General features: G+C 38.4%; 1 protein-coding gene across 2 annotated transcripts in view; it reads right to left on the bottom strand.

The window, feature by feature from the left end:
- Positions 1–13,429, bottom strand: part of GPC5 (glypican 5) — a 1,410,504-nt gene that overhangs the window by 1,357,173 nt on the left and 39,902 nt on the right. For both annotated transcript variants that reach the window (XM_047720231.1, XM_047720232.1), the window contains exon 2: positions 12,439–12,600. In XM_047720231.1, the coding sequence (XP_047576187.1) occupies positions 12,439–12,600 (162 nt within the window). The remainder of the gene's footprint in view (positions 1–12,438; positions 12,601–13,429) is intronic.

Here is a 13,429-nt window from a genome sequence, read left to right as displayed (position 1 = left end):
TCATAGGAAGCAGTTGGAAATCCCCTGGCTCTTCCAGGCCATTGCTATTTTAACCCTGTGTCACAGAGCAGCCTCCTCCAAAATGTTTATGGCATAAATTGTGGTGATGGTTTCACAAATGTAGACTCATCTCCAAACTCATCAAGTTTTATACATTAAATATGTACAGCTTTTTTGGTCGATCATACCTCCATAAAGTGGCTTTAAAAAACAAAACGGAAAGATGACCCTCCATCAGATAATCAATGAATGTCCTGCCATGACCACCAAAGTCCCTCTTCTACTAAGAACTACAGAAACAGATGACAGTTTCTCACTCCCCCTCTCCCAGCGGACTCAGAGATTCCAAAGTGCCCGTGGAAAGCATCCTACTGCCTCAGCATCTTTCAGTCACCTCTGGGACACACCAGGCACACACCCCACAGACACACCTGTTGGGTCCATGGTCAAAGGAGCGAGACTGATACAAAGCGAAGGTCAAGCAAAGCTTTATTTCGCGCCAAGCATGGAGAATCAAACTGACCGGCCAGGGACGTCTCTTGCAAAGAGGCGACGACCCTCTGCCTTACAGACTAGCTTTTAAGGGCAAAGGCCATGTGGTTGGGCCTGGCCACGCACAGGTGGCCAAGGAGATTGTAACACAGAGAAAGCTGCACAGTCCTGCTGGGTCACACATAAGTGACCAACTGAATTACAATTTACCCTATAGTAGATATTTGAACTAGCCTATCACCTTGGTCAGAATGGGCACCCAAAAGGCACCCAAAGGGCGGGGCCCATACTCCTTGGTAGCTAGGAGACAGTATGCGCCCCCATGATTGAATGCTTCCACCTGGCCCGACCCACCCTTGTATTTGGGCTTTGTTACCTGGGACTGGTTTCCGGGACTTGTTTTTAAGTAAGTTCCCTGAGGGAACCGGGTTGGGTCAGGACGGAGCTGCTCTGGCTAAACAGGCCCTTACATCACCCTTGGTGCAGTTTACTACAGTCAACCCCATCCTGACCTCAGTTCCTTTCCCACCATGTCCACTATACCCAGAATCTGACCATTTCTCACCACCTGCACTGCCAGCACTGGGTCTAAGTCACCACCGTGCCTCTTCTGGATTATTTTAATAACCTCTTCACTGGCTTCCTAGGTCCACTCTCGCCCTGGGCATATGGTCACCCACTCTGGGCTTATGTGTCTCTCAGCAACTAGATAGAAAAGCTGTTTTCAAATCAAGCTACACCTACGGCAAAGAATTCCGTTTCAGAATAAAAGCCCTACATGATCTGCACCTGTGGCCCCTATGACAGCCTTTCCAACCACTTCCCCAACCCCCAAAGCCACTGCTATTCCTCTGACACTTGAGCCCCATTCCTATAGGTTACTCCCTCTTGCTGGAATGCTTTTCTCCCAGACATCTACATATCCAACCCGTTCACTTTCCTCAAACCTTTGCTCCAACATCCACGTTTCCCTGACTATCAAAGTTGAAGACTGCAGTCCTCCAGCACTGTCCCTCCCCTGTCCTCTGCTCTATGCTACATTTTCCCAAGCACTTAATTCGTCCTAACATATTTCCACCTCTATTATATTTGTTTATTTTCTACTTTCCCTGACTGAAATGCTCACGGTGAGGATAGGGACTTCTGTTTCGTTCCCTGAAGTACACCAAGCACTTAAAACCGCGCTGGCACATGGAGGTGGCCCCATGAGTGTTTGCAGGATGGAAGAATGAATCCCCTGTGACCTGTGCTCAACTACTCATGCCTTTTCCAGGCGAGGCAAAAACAAAGACAGGGCTAGAAACGCAAACAGCAGTACCGACACGCAATCTGGCTTCACTATTAATTAGTCGTCTCCACTGTCAACCCTCTAAGGGGACTTCAGCTCCTTTCCTTTCCCATTCCCCACCACACCTCCTTCAGAGCTGCTCCACCACCCGTGCGCTCCCCACTCCAGCTGCCCTCATCCCTACAGCCACAGCAGTGCTCACGGACCCTGAGCACTTTTCTATTGAGGGTGATCATCCCCCCAGAATTGGGGCTCTAACAATGAGGCAGACGGGAGAACAACTACATCTCAATACAGTTGAGAAAAGGAATTTTTAGGGGCAACCTGGGTAGCCCAGTCAGTTAAGCATCTGCCTTTGGTTTGGGTCATGATCCTGGGGTCTTGGGATCAAGTCCCCCACTGGGCTTTCTGCTCAGCGGGGCGTCTGCTTCTCCCTCTGCCCCTCCCCTCACTTCTGCTTGCTTTCTCTCTCTCTCTCTCAAAATAAATAAAATCTTAAAAAAAAAGATTTTTTAAATAGAAAAGTTTTTTTTTTAATTTAAAAAAAAGTCCTCAGTTTAAATTCACCCTCAGACCCATGTGATGGTTATTTAATATTTTCATGCTCATATAATGAATAAAAGGAACTAAAAGATACATTATGTTACTGCTTAAGATGAGAGAGTCAAGGACATGGGAGGTACAAGGGCCAGAGAAGGTGGGAGGATGGTAGCTTTCGGACTGATGATGGAGACAGAGCTGAAAAAAACACCTGAATCCATAAAAATCAATGTTCAATTTGTTAATATTTATAATTTTTAGATTTTATCTTCATTGCTACCATCTCATAAAATTGATATTATAAAAGACTGTAAGTTAATATGTCCACATGTATGTGTGTAAGTATGGAGGTGGTAATTAAAAAGTTATTTCTTCATATTGAATTAATATGATATGAATGAACCAGAAGCAAATGAAAAGATTAGGAGAACAGAGGCAGGAGCAAGCATGTGACCGCAAGCCATGCAAATGTGCAGAAAACTTGTGGAGAGCTTGAATGTCAATAGAATATGGAAAATCATTTGAATTATTTTAGCTAGAACTTTAAGATGTGGTAATCAAAATTGGTATCTGTAAGTTTAAAAAAAAATTTTTTTTTTAAACACCTAAAAAGAAAAGTCTTTGGGGTACCTGGGAGGCTCAATGGATTAAGCACCTGACTTTGCCTCAGGGTATGATTCTGGGGTGCTGGGATAGAGCCCCATGTTGGGCTTTGGCTCAGCAGGGAGTTGGCTTCTCCCTCTCCCTCTGCCCCTCCCCACCCCTGCTTATGCTCTCTCTCTCTCTCTCAAATAAGTAAAATTCTTTTTTGTACCTAAAAACAAAACCTCTTAAATACATAAAAAGCACTGACAACGGGGTATATAACATATACCCTCGAAGTGTGTATACAGGTCCATGGGACACAGTCATAAGGCAAAATAAAGAACATTAAAAAATAAAAAAGTATCTGCAAAAAGACATTCAAATGCCCTAATGAGTTCAGCAAATCTTCCAAAATTCTGACAATACTAATTGTCGGGAAGGACGTAGAACACCAACAAAGTACAGCAAGGGGCTGCGGGTGTTTAAAAGGGTTCAGCTCCTTAGTAGAGCATTTCTGCAGCATGCCGTGAAGCCGGCAGTGCGCATGCCCGGGAAGCCCCAGTCTTGCTGCCTGCATATGAACCCCAGGGGAGCGCGTGCCCACAGAGGCTTGAAGACGTATGATCACTAAAGCATGAGAAGTACAAAAATATTGTGGAAATGACGAGATGGCCACCAAAAGGAGAATACACAAATGTCCTACAAATGTACCTATAAAAAGGAATTTTATAAATCACTTTACCTGGACGAATAAGAGAGAGGGAGAAGGACAAATTCCAAAAACATCGCTGGTTGTAACTTCCCACACATCCTGTCCTTTACTCAACACAGAGGTATCTTTTAAGAATCCAACCTTGTGATCCCTTAGGCAAAAGTAAGATTGAACAAATATGATGATAACAAAATTATAAAGAATCTGACAAAATGTTAACTCACCTTCAAGGAAATAAATGTGCATTTCTCACAGTGAAAAGATTTACCTGAAAATGTGTTTAATATAAAATCAAGAAAGAACCTTTTCACCTACTATGAACAGGTTACTCTGCTTTCTAGGTGCGATCACCATGGCAATAGGTGATATTATCATAACCTATTGTCAGAATTGAAACAACTGGAAGTTTACTTCTTAAAGTTTAGAAAATAAATTCTGCAAAGTAAACCCGATCTTAGATCTATTCTTAATATTATTTCCACTATCGATAATGTTGCACCCAAGCAAGCATATTTCCAGCTGAGAAGTAATTTAAGCTCTTGCAACTTTTATCGAGAATACAGGAAGATTACCCATTTTCAGAATTAACAGCAGCATGCTGACACAGATTCAAAGGAAACAATTTTTTTTAACATTTCAGAGATAAAGGACAGTTGGATAAAGACCAGTTGCTTCGATAGCTGCTGTATGAGATAACACGCTAAACCACGCGCTGCCTGAAACTAATGGGGGGAAAAACAGCACAATCACGTTCCTGATGCCATTGACAGAGACACCATCACGTGCCCCTTGCTAGTTCATAAAAGCAATAAACAGATGTTGGCATATGAGAAGTCAGAAGGAATCGATGCAAATAAAACAGACTGAAGGTCTAGACACTTACGACCCAAGCACCCGGCAGCGTGGGCACCTAGTAGGTGTTCCACAGAGAGAGTAAATCATGAGAGAGGAATACAGAAGAGAAAGGAATGAGGAAGGGAGGGATTCTGTGATTTTTACCTCAGAACCATCTTCCTGCGAAGCACTGTTCGTTTGTTCGTTCGTTCGTTCGTTCATTCATTCATTCATTCATTCTTTCATGCACTTCAGTTCAGGTGCTAGAGAAGGAGAAAAACAAGCCTTCTCCACGTTGCCAGCCCACAGCTACCCATCCTCTTGCACCTGAACTTTTGATCAGGTAATTCTCAGTGCTAAAAACAGTATTCCTCCTTTATCCTTCCACATAATGCTCTTCTAAGGAATAATTTTAAACATTATCCAGCTTTGTCAGAGCATAGCTAAAATGACTAAGATTCATGGATTTCACGCTTAATAACATTTATGTAAATCTCTTTACTCTCCTAATGTTCCTATATATTCCAATATTCACTATATCTTTGTGCCTTTGACTATAGATATTGGAGCCTTTGACTTTACGTTAGGTTTACAGAAGCTATACACTAGCTACACACATCACAGTAGCTAGCATCCGTTAGTGTAAGGAGGAAAATCCATTAATTACATTCTCATTCTGAATTCACCTACTTTTTAAAATAAGATATTTAATTTTGAACATATGCCTATATTTCATTAAAAATAGGAATGTACCAGGGCTGCAAGGTTGGTTCAACATCCGCAAATCAATCAATGTGATACAACACATTAATAAAAGAAAGAACAAGAACCATATGATACTCTCCATAGATGCTGAAAAAGCATTTGACAAAGTACAGCATCCCTTCCTGATCAAAACTCTTCAAAGTGTAGGGATAGATGGCACATACCTCAATATTATCAAAGCCATCTATGAAAAACCCACCACAAATATCATTCTCAATGGAGAAAAACTGAAAGCTTTTCCGCTAAGGTCAGGAACACGGCAGGGATGTGCGTTATCACCACTGCTATTCAACATAGTACTAGAAGTCCTAGCCTCAGCAATCAGACAACAAAAGGAAATTAAAGGCATCCAAATCGGCAAAGAAGAAGTCAAACTATCACTCTTCGCAGATGATATGATACTATATGTGGAAAACCCAAAAGACTCCACTCCAAAACTGCTAGAACTTGTACAGGAATTCAGTAAAGTGTCAGGATACAAAATCAATGCACAGAAATCAGTTGCATTTCTCTACACCAACAACAAGACAGAAGAAAGAGAAATTAAGGAGTCCATCCCATTTACAATTGCACCCAAAACTATAAGATACCTAGGAATAAACCTAACCAAAGAGACTAAGAATCTATACTCAGAAAACTATAAAGTACTCATGAAAGAAATTGAGGAAGACACAAAGAAATGGAAAAATGTTCCATGCTCCTGGATTGGAAGAATAAATATTGTGAAAATGTCTATGCTACCTAAAGCAATCTACACATTTAATGCAATTCCTATCAAAGTACCATCCATTTTTTTCAAAGAAATGGAACAAATAATCCTAAAATTTATATGGAACCAGAAAAGACCTCGAATAGCCAAAGGAATATTGAAAAAGAAAGCCAAAGTTGGTGGCATCACAATTCCGGACTTCAAGCTCTATTACAAAGCTGTCATCATCAAGACAGCATGGTACTGGCACAAAAACAGACACATAGATCAATGGAACAGAATAGAGAGCCCAGAAATGGATCCTCAACTCTATGGTCAACTCATCTTCGACAAAGCAGGAAAGAATGTCCAATGGAAAAAAGACAGCCTCTTCAATAAATGGTGTTGGGAAAATTGGACAGCCACATGCAGAAAAATGAAATTGGATCATTTCCTTATACCACACACGAAAATAGACTTAAAATGGATGAAGGATCTCAATGTGAGAAAGGAATCCATCAAAATCCTCGAGGTTTAAAAAAAAAAAAAAAAAAAAAAAAAAAATCCTCGAGGAGAACACAGGCAGCAACCTCTTCGACCTCAGCTGCAGCAACATCTTCCTAGGAACATCACCAAAGGCAAGGGAAGCAAGGGCAAAGATGAACTATTGGGATTTTATCAAGATCAAAAGCTTTTGCACAGCAAAGGAAACAGTGAACAAAACCAAAAGACAACTGACAGAATGGGAGAAGATATTTGCAAATGACATATCAGATAAAGGGCTAGTGTCCAAAATCTATAAAGAACTTAGCAAACTCAACACCCAAAGAACAAATAATCCAATCAAGAAATGGGCAGAGGACATGAACAGACATTTCTGCAAAGAAGACATCCAGATGGCCAACAGACACATGAAAAAGTGCTCCATATCACTCGGCATCAGGGAAATACAAATCAAAACCACCATGAGATATCACCTCACACCAGTCAGAATGGCTAAAATTAATAAGTCAGGAAATGACAGATGCTGGCGAGGATGCGGAGAAAGGGGAACCCTCCTACACTGTTGGTGGGAATGCAAGCTGGTGCAACCACTCTGGAAAACAGCATGGAGGTTCCTCAAAATGTTGAAAATAGAACTACCCTATGACCCTGCAATTGCACTGCTGGGTATTTACCCTAAAGATACAAACGTAGTGATCCGAAGGGGCACGTGCACCCAAATGTTTATAGCAGCAATGTCTACAATAGCCAAACTATGGAAAGAACCTAGATGTCCATCAACAGACGAATGGATAAAGAAGATGTGGTATATATACACAATGGAATACTATGCAGCCATCAAAAGAAATGAAATCTTGCCATTTGCGACGACGTGGATGGAACTAGAGGGTATCATGCTTAGCGAAATAAGTCAATCGGAGAAAGACAACTATCATATGATCTCCCTGATATGAGGGAGAGGAGATGCAACATGGGGGGTTGAGGGGGTAGGAGAAGAGTAAATGAAACAAGATGGGATTGGGAGGGAGACAAACCATACGTGACTCTTAATCTCACAAAACAAACCGAGGGTTGATGGGGGGAAGGGGTTGAGAGAGGGGGGTGGGGTTATGGATATTGGGGAGGGTATGTGCTAAGGTGAGTGCTGTGAAGTGTGTAAACCTGGCGATTCGCAGACCTGTACCCCTGAGGATAAAAATATATGTTTATAAAGCTGTAAAAAAAAAAAAAAAAAGAAAAAGAAAAAAGAAAGGATGAATACACAAGTTTTGTAGCAACATGGACGGGACTGGAAGAGATTATGCTGAGTGAAATAAGTCAAGCAAAGAGAGTCAATTATCATATGGTTTCACTTATTTGTGGAGCATAACAAATAGCATGGAGGACAAGGGGAGATGGAGAGGAGAAGGGAGTTGAGGGAAATTGGAAGGGGAGGTGAACCATGAGAGACTATGGACTCTGAAAAACGATCTGAGAATTTTGAAGGGGTGGGGGGTGGGAGGTTGGGGGCACCAGGTGGTGGGTATTGTAGAGGGCACGGATTGCATGGAGCACTGGGCGTGGTGCAAAAATAATGAATACTGTTATGCTGAAAAAAAATAAAAAATTAATTAAAAAAAAAATAGGAATGTATTTTTTATTAAATTCCTAAATCTCACATCTCAACCCACAAGGACAAGTTTGCCAATCTTTCAAGTACTTACAATTGAGAAATGAAAATTTAATCAGCCAAGAGAATAAAATCATAAATAAAAATGCTAAATCTTTCTTGTTCTACCATTGATCAGTTTTTGTAATAATGTACACTTCTTAAATACCATATATAAAACTGGAAACCTCCAGAATAAAGACTTAGTATCTACCATATATTTCAGAAATACATAAGATACTGGAAGATAAGAGAAATAGGGAAAGGTACATCTCAAAGGAAAGATGTAGCTTTTTAACCTTACCTTCCTGAAGTTTCAACAAAACACAAATTTCCAATAGAGTTCTCCCAAATATCCCTCCCTTTTTTTTTATTTTTTCTTTCCTTTTAATTTTTGAAAATGATGCTGAAAATTGTGTTTAGGAGTTTTCAATTTAAAAAAAATTAAACTGCATCATCTTATTTGAATGGAGATTAAAAAACCAACAAATTTGAAAACTGCGTAAGAGTTGCTTTTTTACAGAAATGACAAATTCTCTGTCATCTGCCTCTGTTTCTTCATGAGTCACACCATACTTTAGTATATAAATAAATAAAACATTATGAAGCATGTTTACAAAATGTTTAAAGTCAGCAAGCCCACACTCACAGTAAAAGAGCTGAAGGGAAGCAAACTCTTTTGCATTATCTCAGGCTGTTCTGCTTTATTCATGAGCATTATTAAGCCCCGAAAATAAAGAACGGTTATTGTCTGCACTGTGACAAAGCCAACGTTCCTCTTTGCAAACAGCACCATGTATTTATGAAGAGGAACACGCACAAAGATATCAGCTTTTGTCTTTTAGCTTATAAAACATTCCATCTGGTATAAATGACTACACTTGGGATATAGTGAAGCTCCTGGTCATAGTTATGGACCCTCCAAAAACAGACTTTTGTTTTGGTGTTTGTTTATTTTAAGGAAATCTGACTGAGACAAACACCAATAAATTCCATAAAAGGAAAATAGAAGAGTTGTCCGTCTAGGCTGATTTCGACTCTCCTGGTATGTACCTGCCAGGGCTGAATTCCAGAGTTGAATGTGGACTGTATATGGGATAACCTTACATCTTCCAGCACCAGTTACCAGCACTGTTTCCTCCCTGCCTTTAACAGTCCCTGCATCTCACCGTGATGTGGGTGCCCACTAAATCCACAGACCCAAGTGATCATTCCCATCGGCCGCATCCAACAGGTTGCTTCAAAAACATGCTTCCATGGGATTCTGTGAAAGCCAGGAGAGAAGGACCCATACTACATCTAGACTGCTACCTGGTCTAAAGTCTTTTATAACCCAGATACCAGTTAAAGAAAACAGGTTAACACTGCTGGAGCAGTGTTTAATATAAGTGAAATACTTAAAAGTCAAAATACCAAAACGTAGCAAATCTACTTACATCATGTGAGAAATGAACTGATTTCCCCATTAAATACCTCTCAAACGGGCAATTTCCCAATAAAACGTGTTGGCTTCTTTCTTCTTAGAAAAATAAAGACTTTGAATTGTTTTCAGATATTCTGATGTCACAGAAACTAGATGGTAGGTATTTTAATTATTGTGAAGTTGCCTGCTTAATTACGGTACAGTAAATGTGATTTCTTAAATTGCCTTCACCATATATATTTAAGCTTGTTTTTATGGACATAAGCCTAAAGCTTCTTACTCTATTTATTAAATTAAAAGTAGGTATTCTTCTTATAAGAGAATGTGTTCCAGTAAAGTTAGCCTTTAGGCAAATTTATTTTAAATTTATCTTGCCTTCTCATGATTCTTAAATATAACTTGACACTTCATAAAGGGACAATACAACAATCTATAATAAGTCATATTTAAGAAAATTCCTACCATTTTCATTTCTTATGATTAGTATTTAAGTAAACAGCAAAACTCAACCTACTGAATATAACACAATGTATAAAAGAGAAAAATTTTTAATGTATATAAAATTACTTGATACTCTGGCAGATAGAGACAATACCACATATTTCTACCACTTAGTTGTCACCATACTTTTAGCAACATCACCAAATTTTTTCAGCAGTCTGAACCCATCTTGAAAATCTAAGTAATTCAGGTTTTGTATTTTTCCCAATCATTTGAACTTAATGTATATGTATTCTTGTTCTCTCTCTCTCTCTCTCTCTCTCTCTCTCGCTGTGTGTGTGTGTGTGTGTGTGTGTGTGTGTGTGTGTGTGTACATACACCCACCAACCCACCATGGGGTTTGAATTCACAACCCTATGATCAAGAGTTGCATACTCTACAAACTAAGCCAGGCAAGCACTCCATAATATACTCTATGTCTCTATCTTGATCAAGTTATCTGGCAAAGCATGAAAGGTTACAGTATCTTTGAAGACAGAGGAAAATGTTCAGCTAACATTCACTGATGCCCATACATTAGCAACTGATGACACTTTCTTTCACTTCTGTAGTTAATACTGCTATCCAAAAAAGCTGGCTTCTTTGGTCATGATCTTCTTCGGCTATATATTCTTTTTTTTTTTAATTTTTATTAATTTTATTTTTTATAAACATATAATATATTTTTATCCCCAGGGGTACAGGTCTGTGAATCGCCAGGTTTACACACTTCACAGCACTCACCATAGCACACACCCTCCCCAGTTTCCATAATCCCACCCCCCTCCCCCCCATCAACCCTCAGTTGGTTTTGTGAGATTAAGAGTCACTTATGGTTTGTCTCCCTCCCAATTCCATCTTGTTTCATTTACTCTTCTCCTACCCCCTTAACCCCCCATGTTGCATCTCCTATCCCTCATATCAGGGAGATCATATGATAGTTGTCTTTCTCCGATTGACTTATTTCACTAAGCATGATACCCTCTAGTTCCATCCACGTCATCGCAAACCTATATATTCTTATTTAAAGGAATTTCATTTTGACAAAGTTGAGAAATCATAATGAAGCTTTCCTATTCAAAAATCTTTAATGAATCTCAAACTCAAATTGATGCTTTAAAAGTCTCCTTCCGTGTTTAAGTCCAGCTCACCTTTTCAAGCATATGAATCTCCACCACACTCCCCATCCCTGTTCTAGCCAAACTGGTTTATTCACACTCCCTTTATCTCTACAATATATTATCCATATTGTGCATGTTGTCATTTTCAGGAGACAAAATCATCATATCGCTCTGTGTGTGTAGTTGAAGTCTTCTGGTTCTGGTTCAGGCAGTTGAAATCATAATTTTTTCCTTAAAAAGACATATCAATATGTCTTCTTCCAACAATTTTATATAAATATATCCCATAACAGAAATAAGATTGTTTCTAAGACAGCTAAAAAAAATCACTAAAATAGTATCTTAAACTCTGACAAGTCAGTTTCCACAAAAAAATCATCAATTCATCATGAACTACATTTCATCTCAACTTAAATTTTATCCTGATTTATTGTATTTATTTTATTTAATGAGCATAGTTTTAAAAATTAATCAGCTTTGTGCTTTAGTTATGCATGTAAACAAAGCACAAATTATTTAAATAGATTGACATTAATATACTTAAGGAAAAGGAATACTAACAGAAGTTATATTTTGCTTTGGACAAAAACAATAAATTTGTCTAAAATATAGTGTATTCTAGATATTTTCATTCTAATCATATACAGAAAAGCTAATCCTTATAAAAGGAAAAATAAATTAAGCTATTTTATTGTAGTAATAAGGAATTTTATAGAGATGATGACTAAAATAAGAAAAAGATCATCTATTTTCCAATGTGCCTTGTAATTTTATAACCCATTAATTTTATTTCTGAACATACTATTTGAGTTAAGGCTGAGTTCTGGTCTTAGCTGATCCTTAAATATCCAATTAATATTTCCTATTTTACTGTTTATCAGACTTGTCTGCACTTTGAAATATCAAACTGATGTTCTTATGAAAACCACATGAGGTAGCAGGGGGAAAATTAGACAAATATTTCTTCAAATCAACTTTTTAAAAACAAATCTATAATTACCCAGCTAAAAACAATGAGATTTTATGTTATAGAATACTTTACTAAAATCTAATAATTATGTCCGTCCTTGTTGGAAGTAAAACCATAGGTAAGAATACTGGGGGCCCTGGAAGGACCCTAAAAGGGCATATATTTTCAAGAACCATTTCACTAACATAACGGTTTCCCAAGTCCAACTCAGTATTTATGCCCCACATGACCTCAGAAACAAGTTCTGAGGGTTAGAAGAAACTAAAACTTCATTTTACACCAGAATAATGGCATCCAAAGACAAGTAAACCCAGCCAAGTTTCCCAGTATAATAAGAGGAAAACTGCATAACAAGTCTTCTTACTTTCAGAAATAAAGATACATTTACCTTGAAAAGCCGCAGCATTTCTCGATATTAGAAATTTCAGCGTTGAGCTGGATGTTTGAAGCACTTGCTGCATATCTTGGCGAGCTGCAATCTGGTATCTCTCCTCTATCTTCCTAGTGCAACATGTAGGTTTTTGGGATATGCAAACCTGAAGATCTTGTCCTGAAACAGATATAATATTTTTCAAAATAATTACTTATTCATTTAAAAATCATTACATGCTACATATCAGGCATTAATAATCAGTACTGCATATAAGGGGCTCACATTCTACGTGAGAAACTTATTTACCAGAGCTCTTGTTATTAAAAATACAAATATGAAAAGATATATATATATATGTATTGTCCATTAACACATTTACATTTTATTTACATGAAACAAAATATCCTAAACCATTAACCCTTTGCTCAACTATTTTATTAACATATTGATCAAATATTAAGTATGTCTACCCAATTGACTAATTACTATTAACTAACAAATAGACTATTAATAGAAAACAAATTATTATATAAATAGAGCTAAATCAGGAAACTTTTTTTTTGCTTATTTTGTTAATTCAGCCAAAAGTATTTGATCTACATATGTTATACAGAAGTATATGGGCTAAAACAATTATTTTTCCTGAGGGGGGAAAAAAAATCAAATCTTGTACATCAAATAAAGATGAAGACCCTTCACCTGATTTCTCAGCTCTGCATAATGCTCATGCTCCTTGTGGAGTAAGCGATTATCCGCAATAACAATGTAATGAGGAAATCTCGATCCTCATGGGCCAAACCTACCATCTGCAATTCTACTCATTACCTAGCTTGCTAGAGACAATTCCTACCATTTAAAGTACTTTTTTTTTTAAAGATTTTATTTCTTTATTTCAGTGAGAGAGAGAGGGAGAGCACATGAGCAGGAAGAAGGGCAGAATAAGAGGGAGAAGCAGGCTCCCTGCTGAGGAGCCTGACGTGGGACTCGATCCCAAGACCCTAGAATC

This window comes from Lutra lutra, chromosome 3, assembly GCF_902655055.1.
Source record: "Lutra lutra chromosome 3, mLutLut1.2, whole genome shotgun sequence".
NCBI classification, from domain to species: domain Eukaryota; kingdom Metazoa; phylum Chordata; class Mammalia; order Carnivora; family Mustelidae; genus Lutra; species Lutra lutra.
Note: the sequence above shows the minus strand (reverse complement) of the source record. Positions and strands in the feature narration are given on the sequence as shown.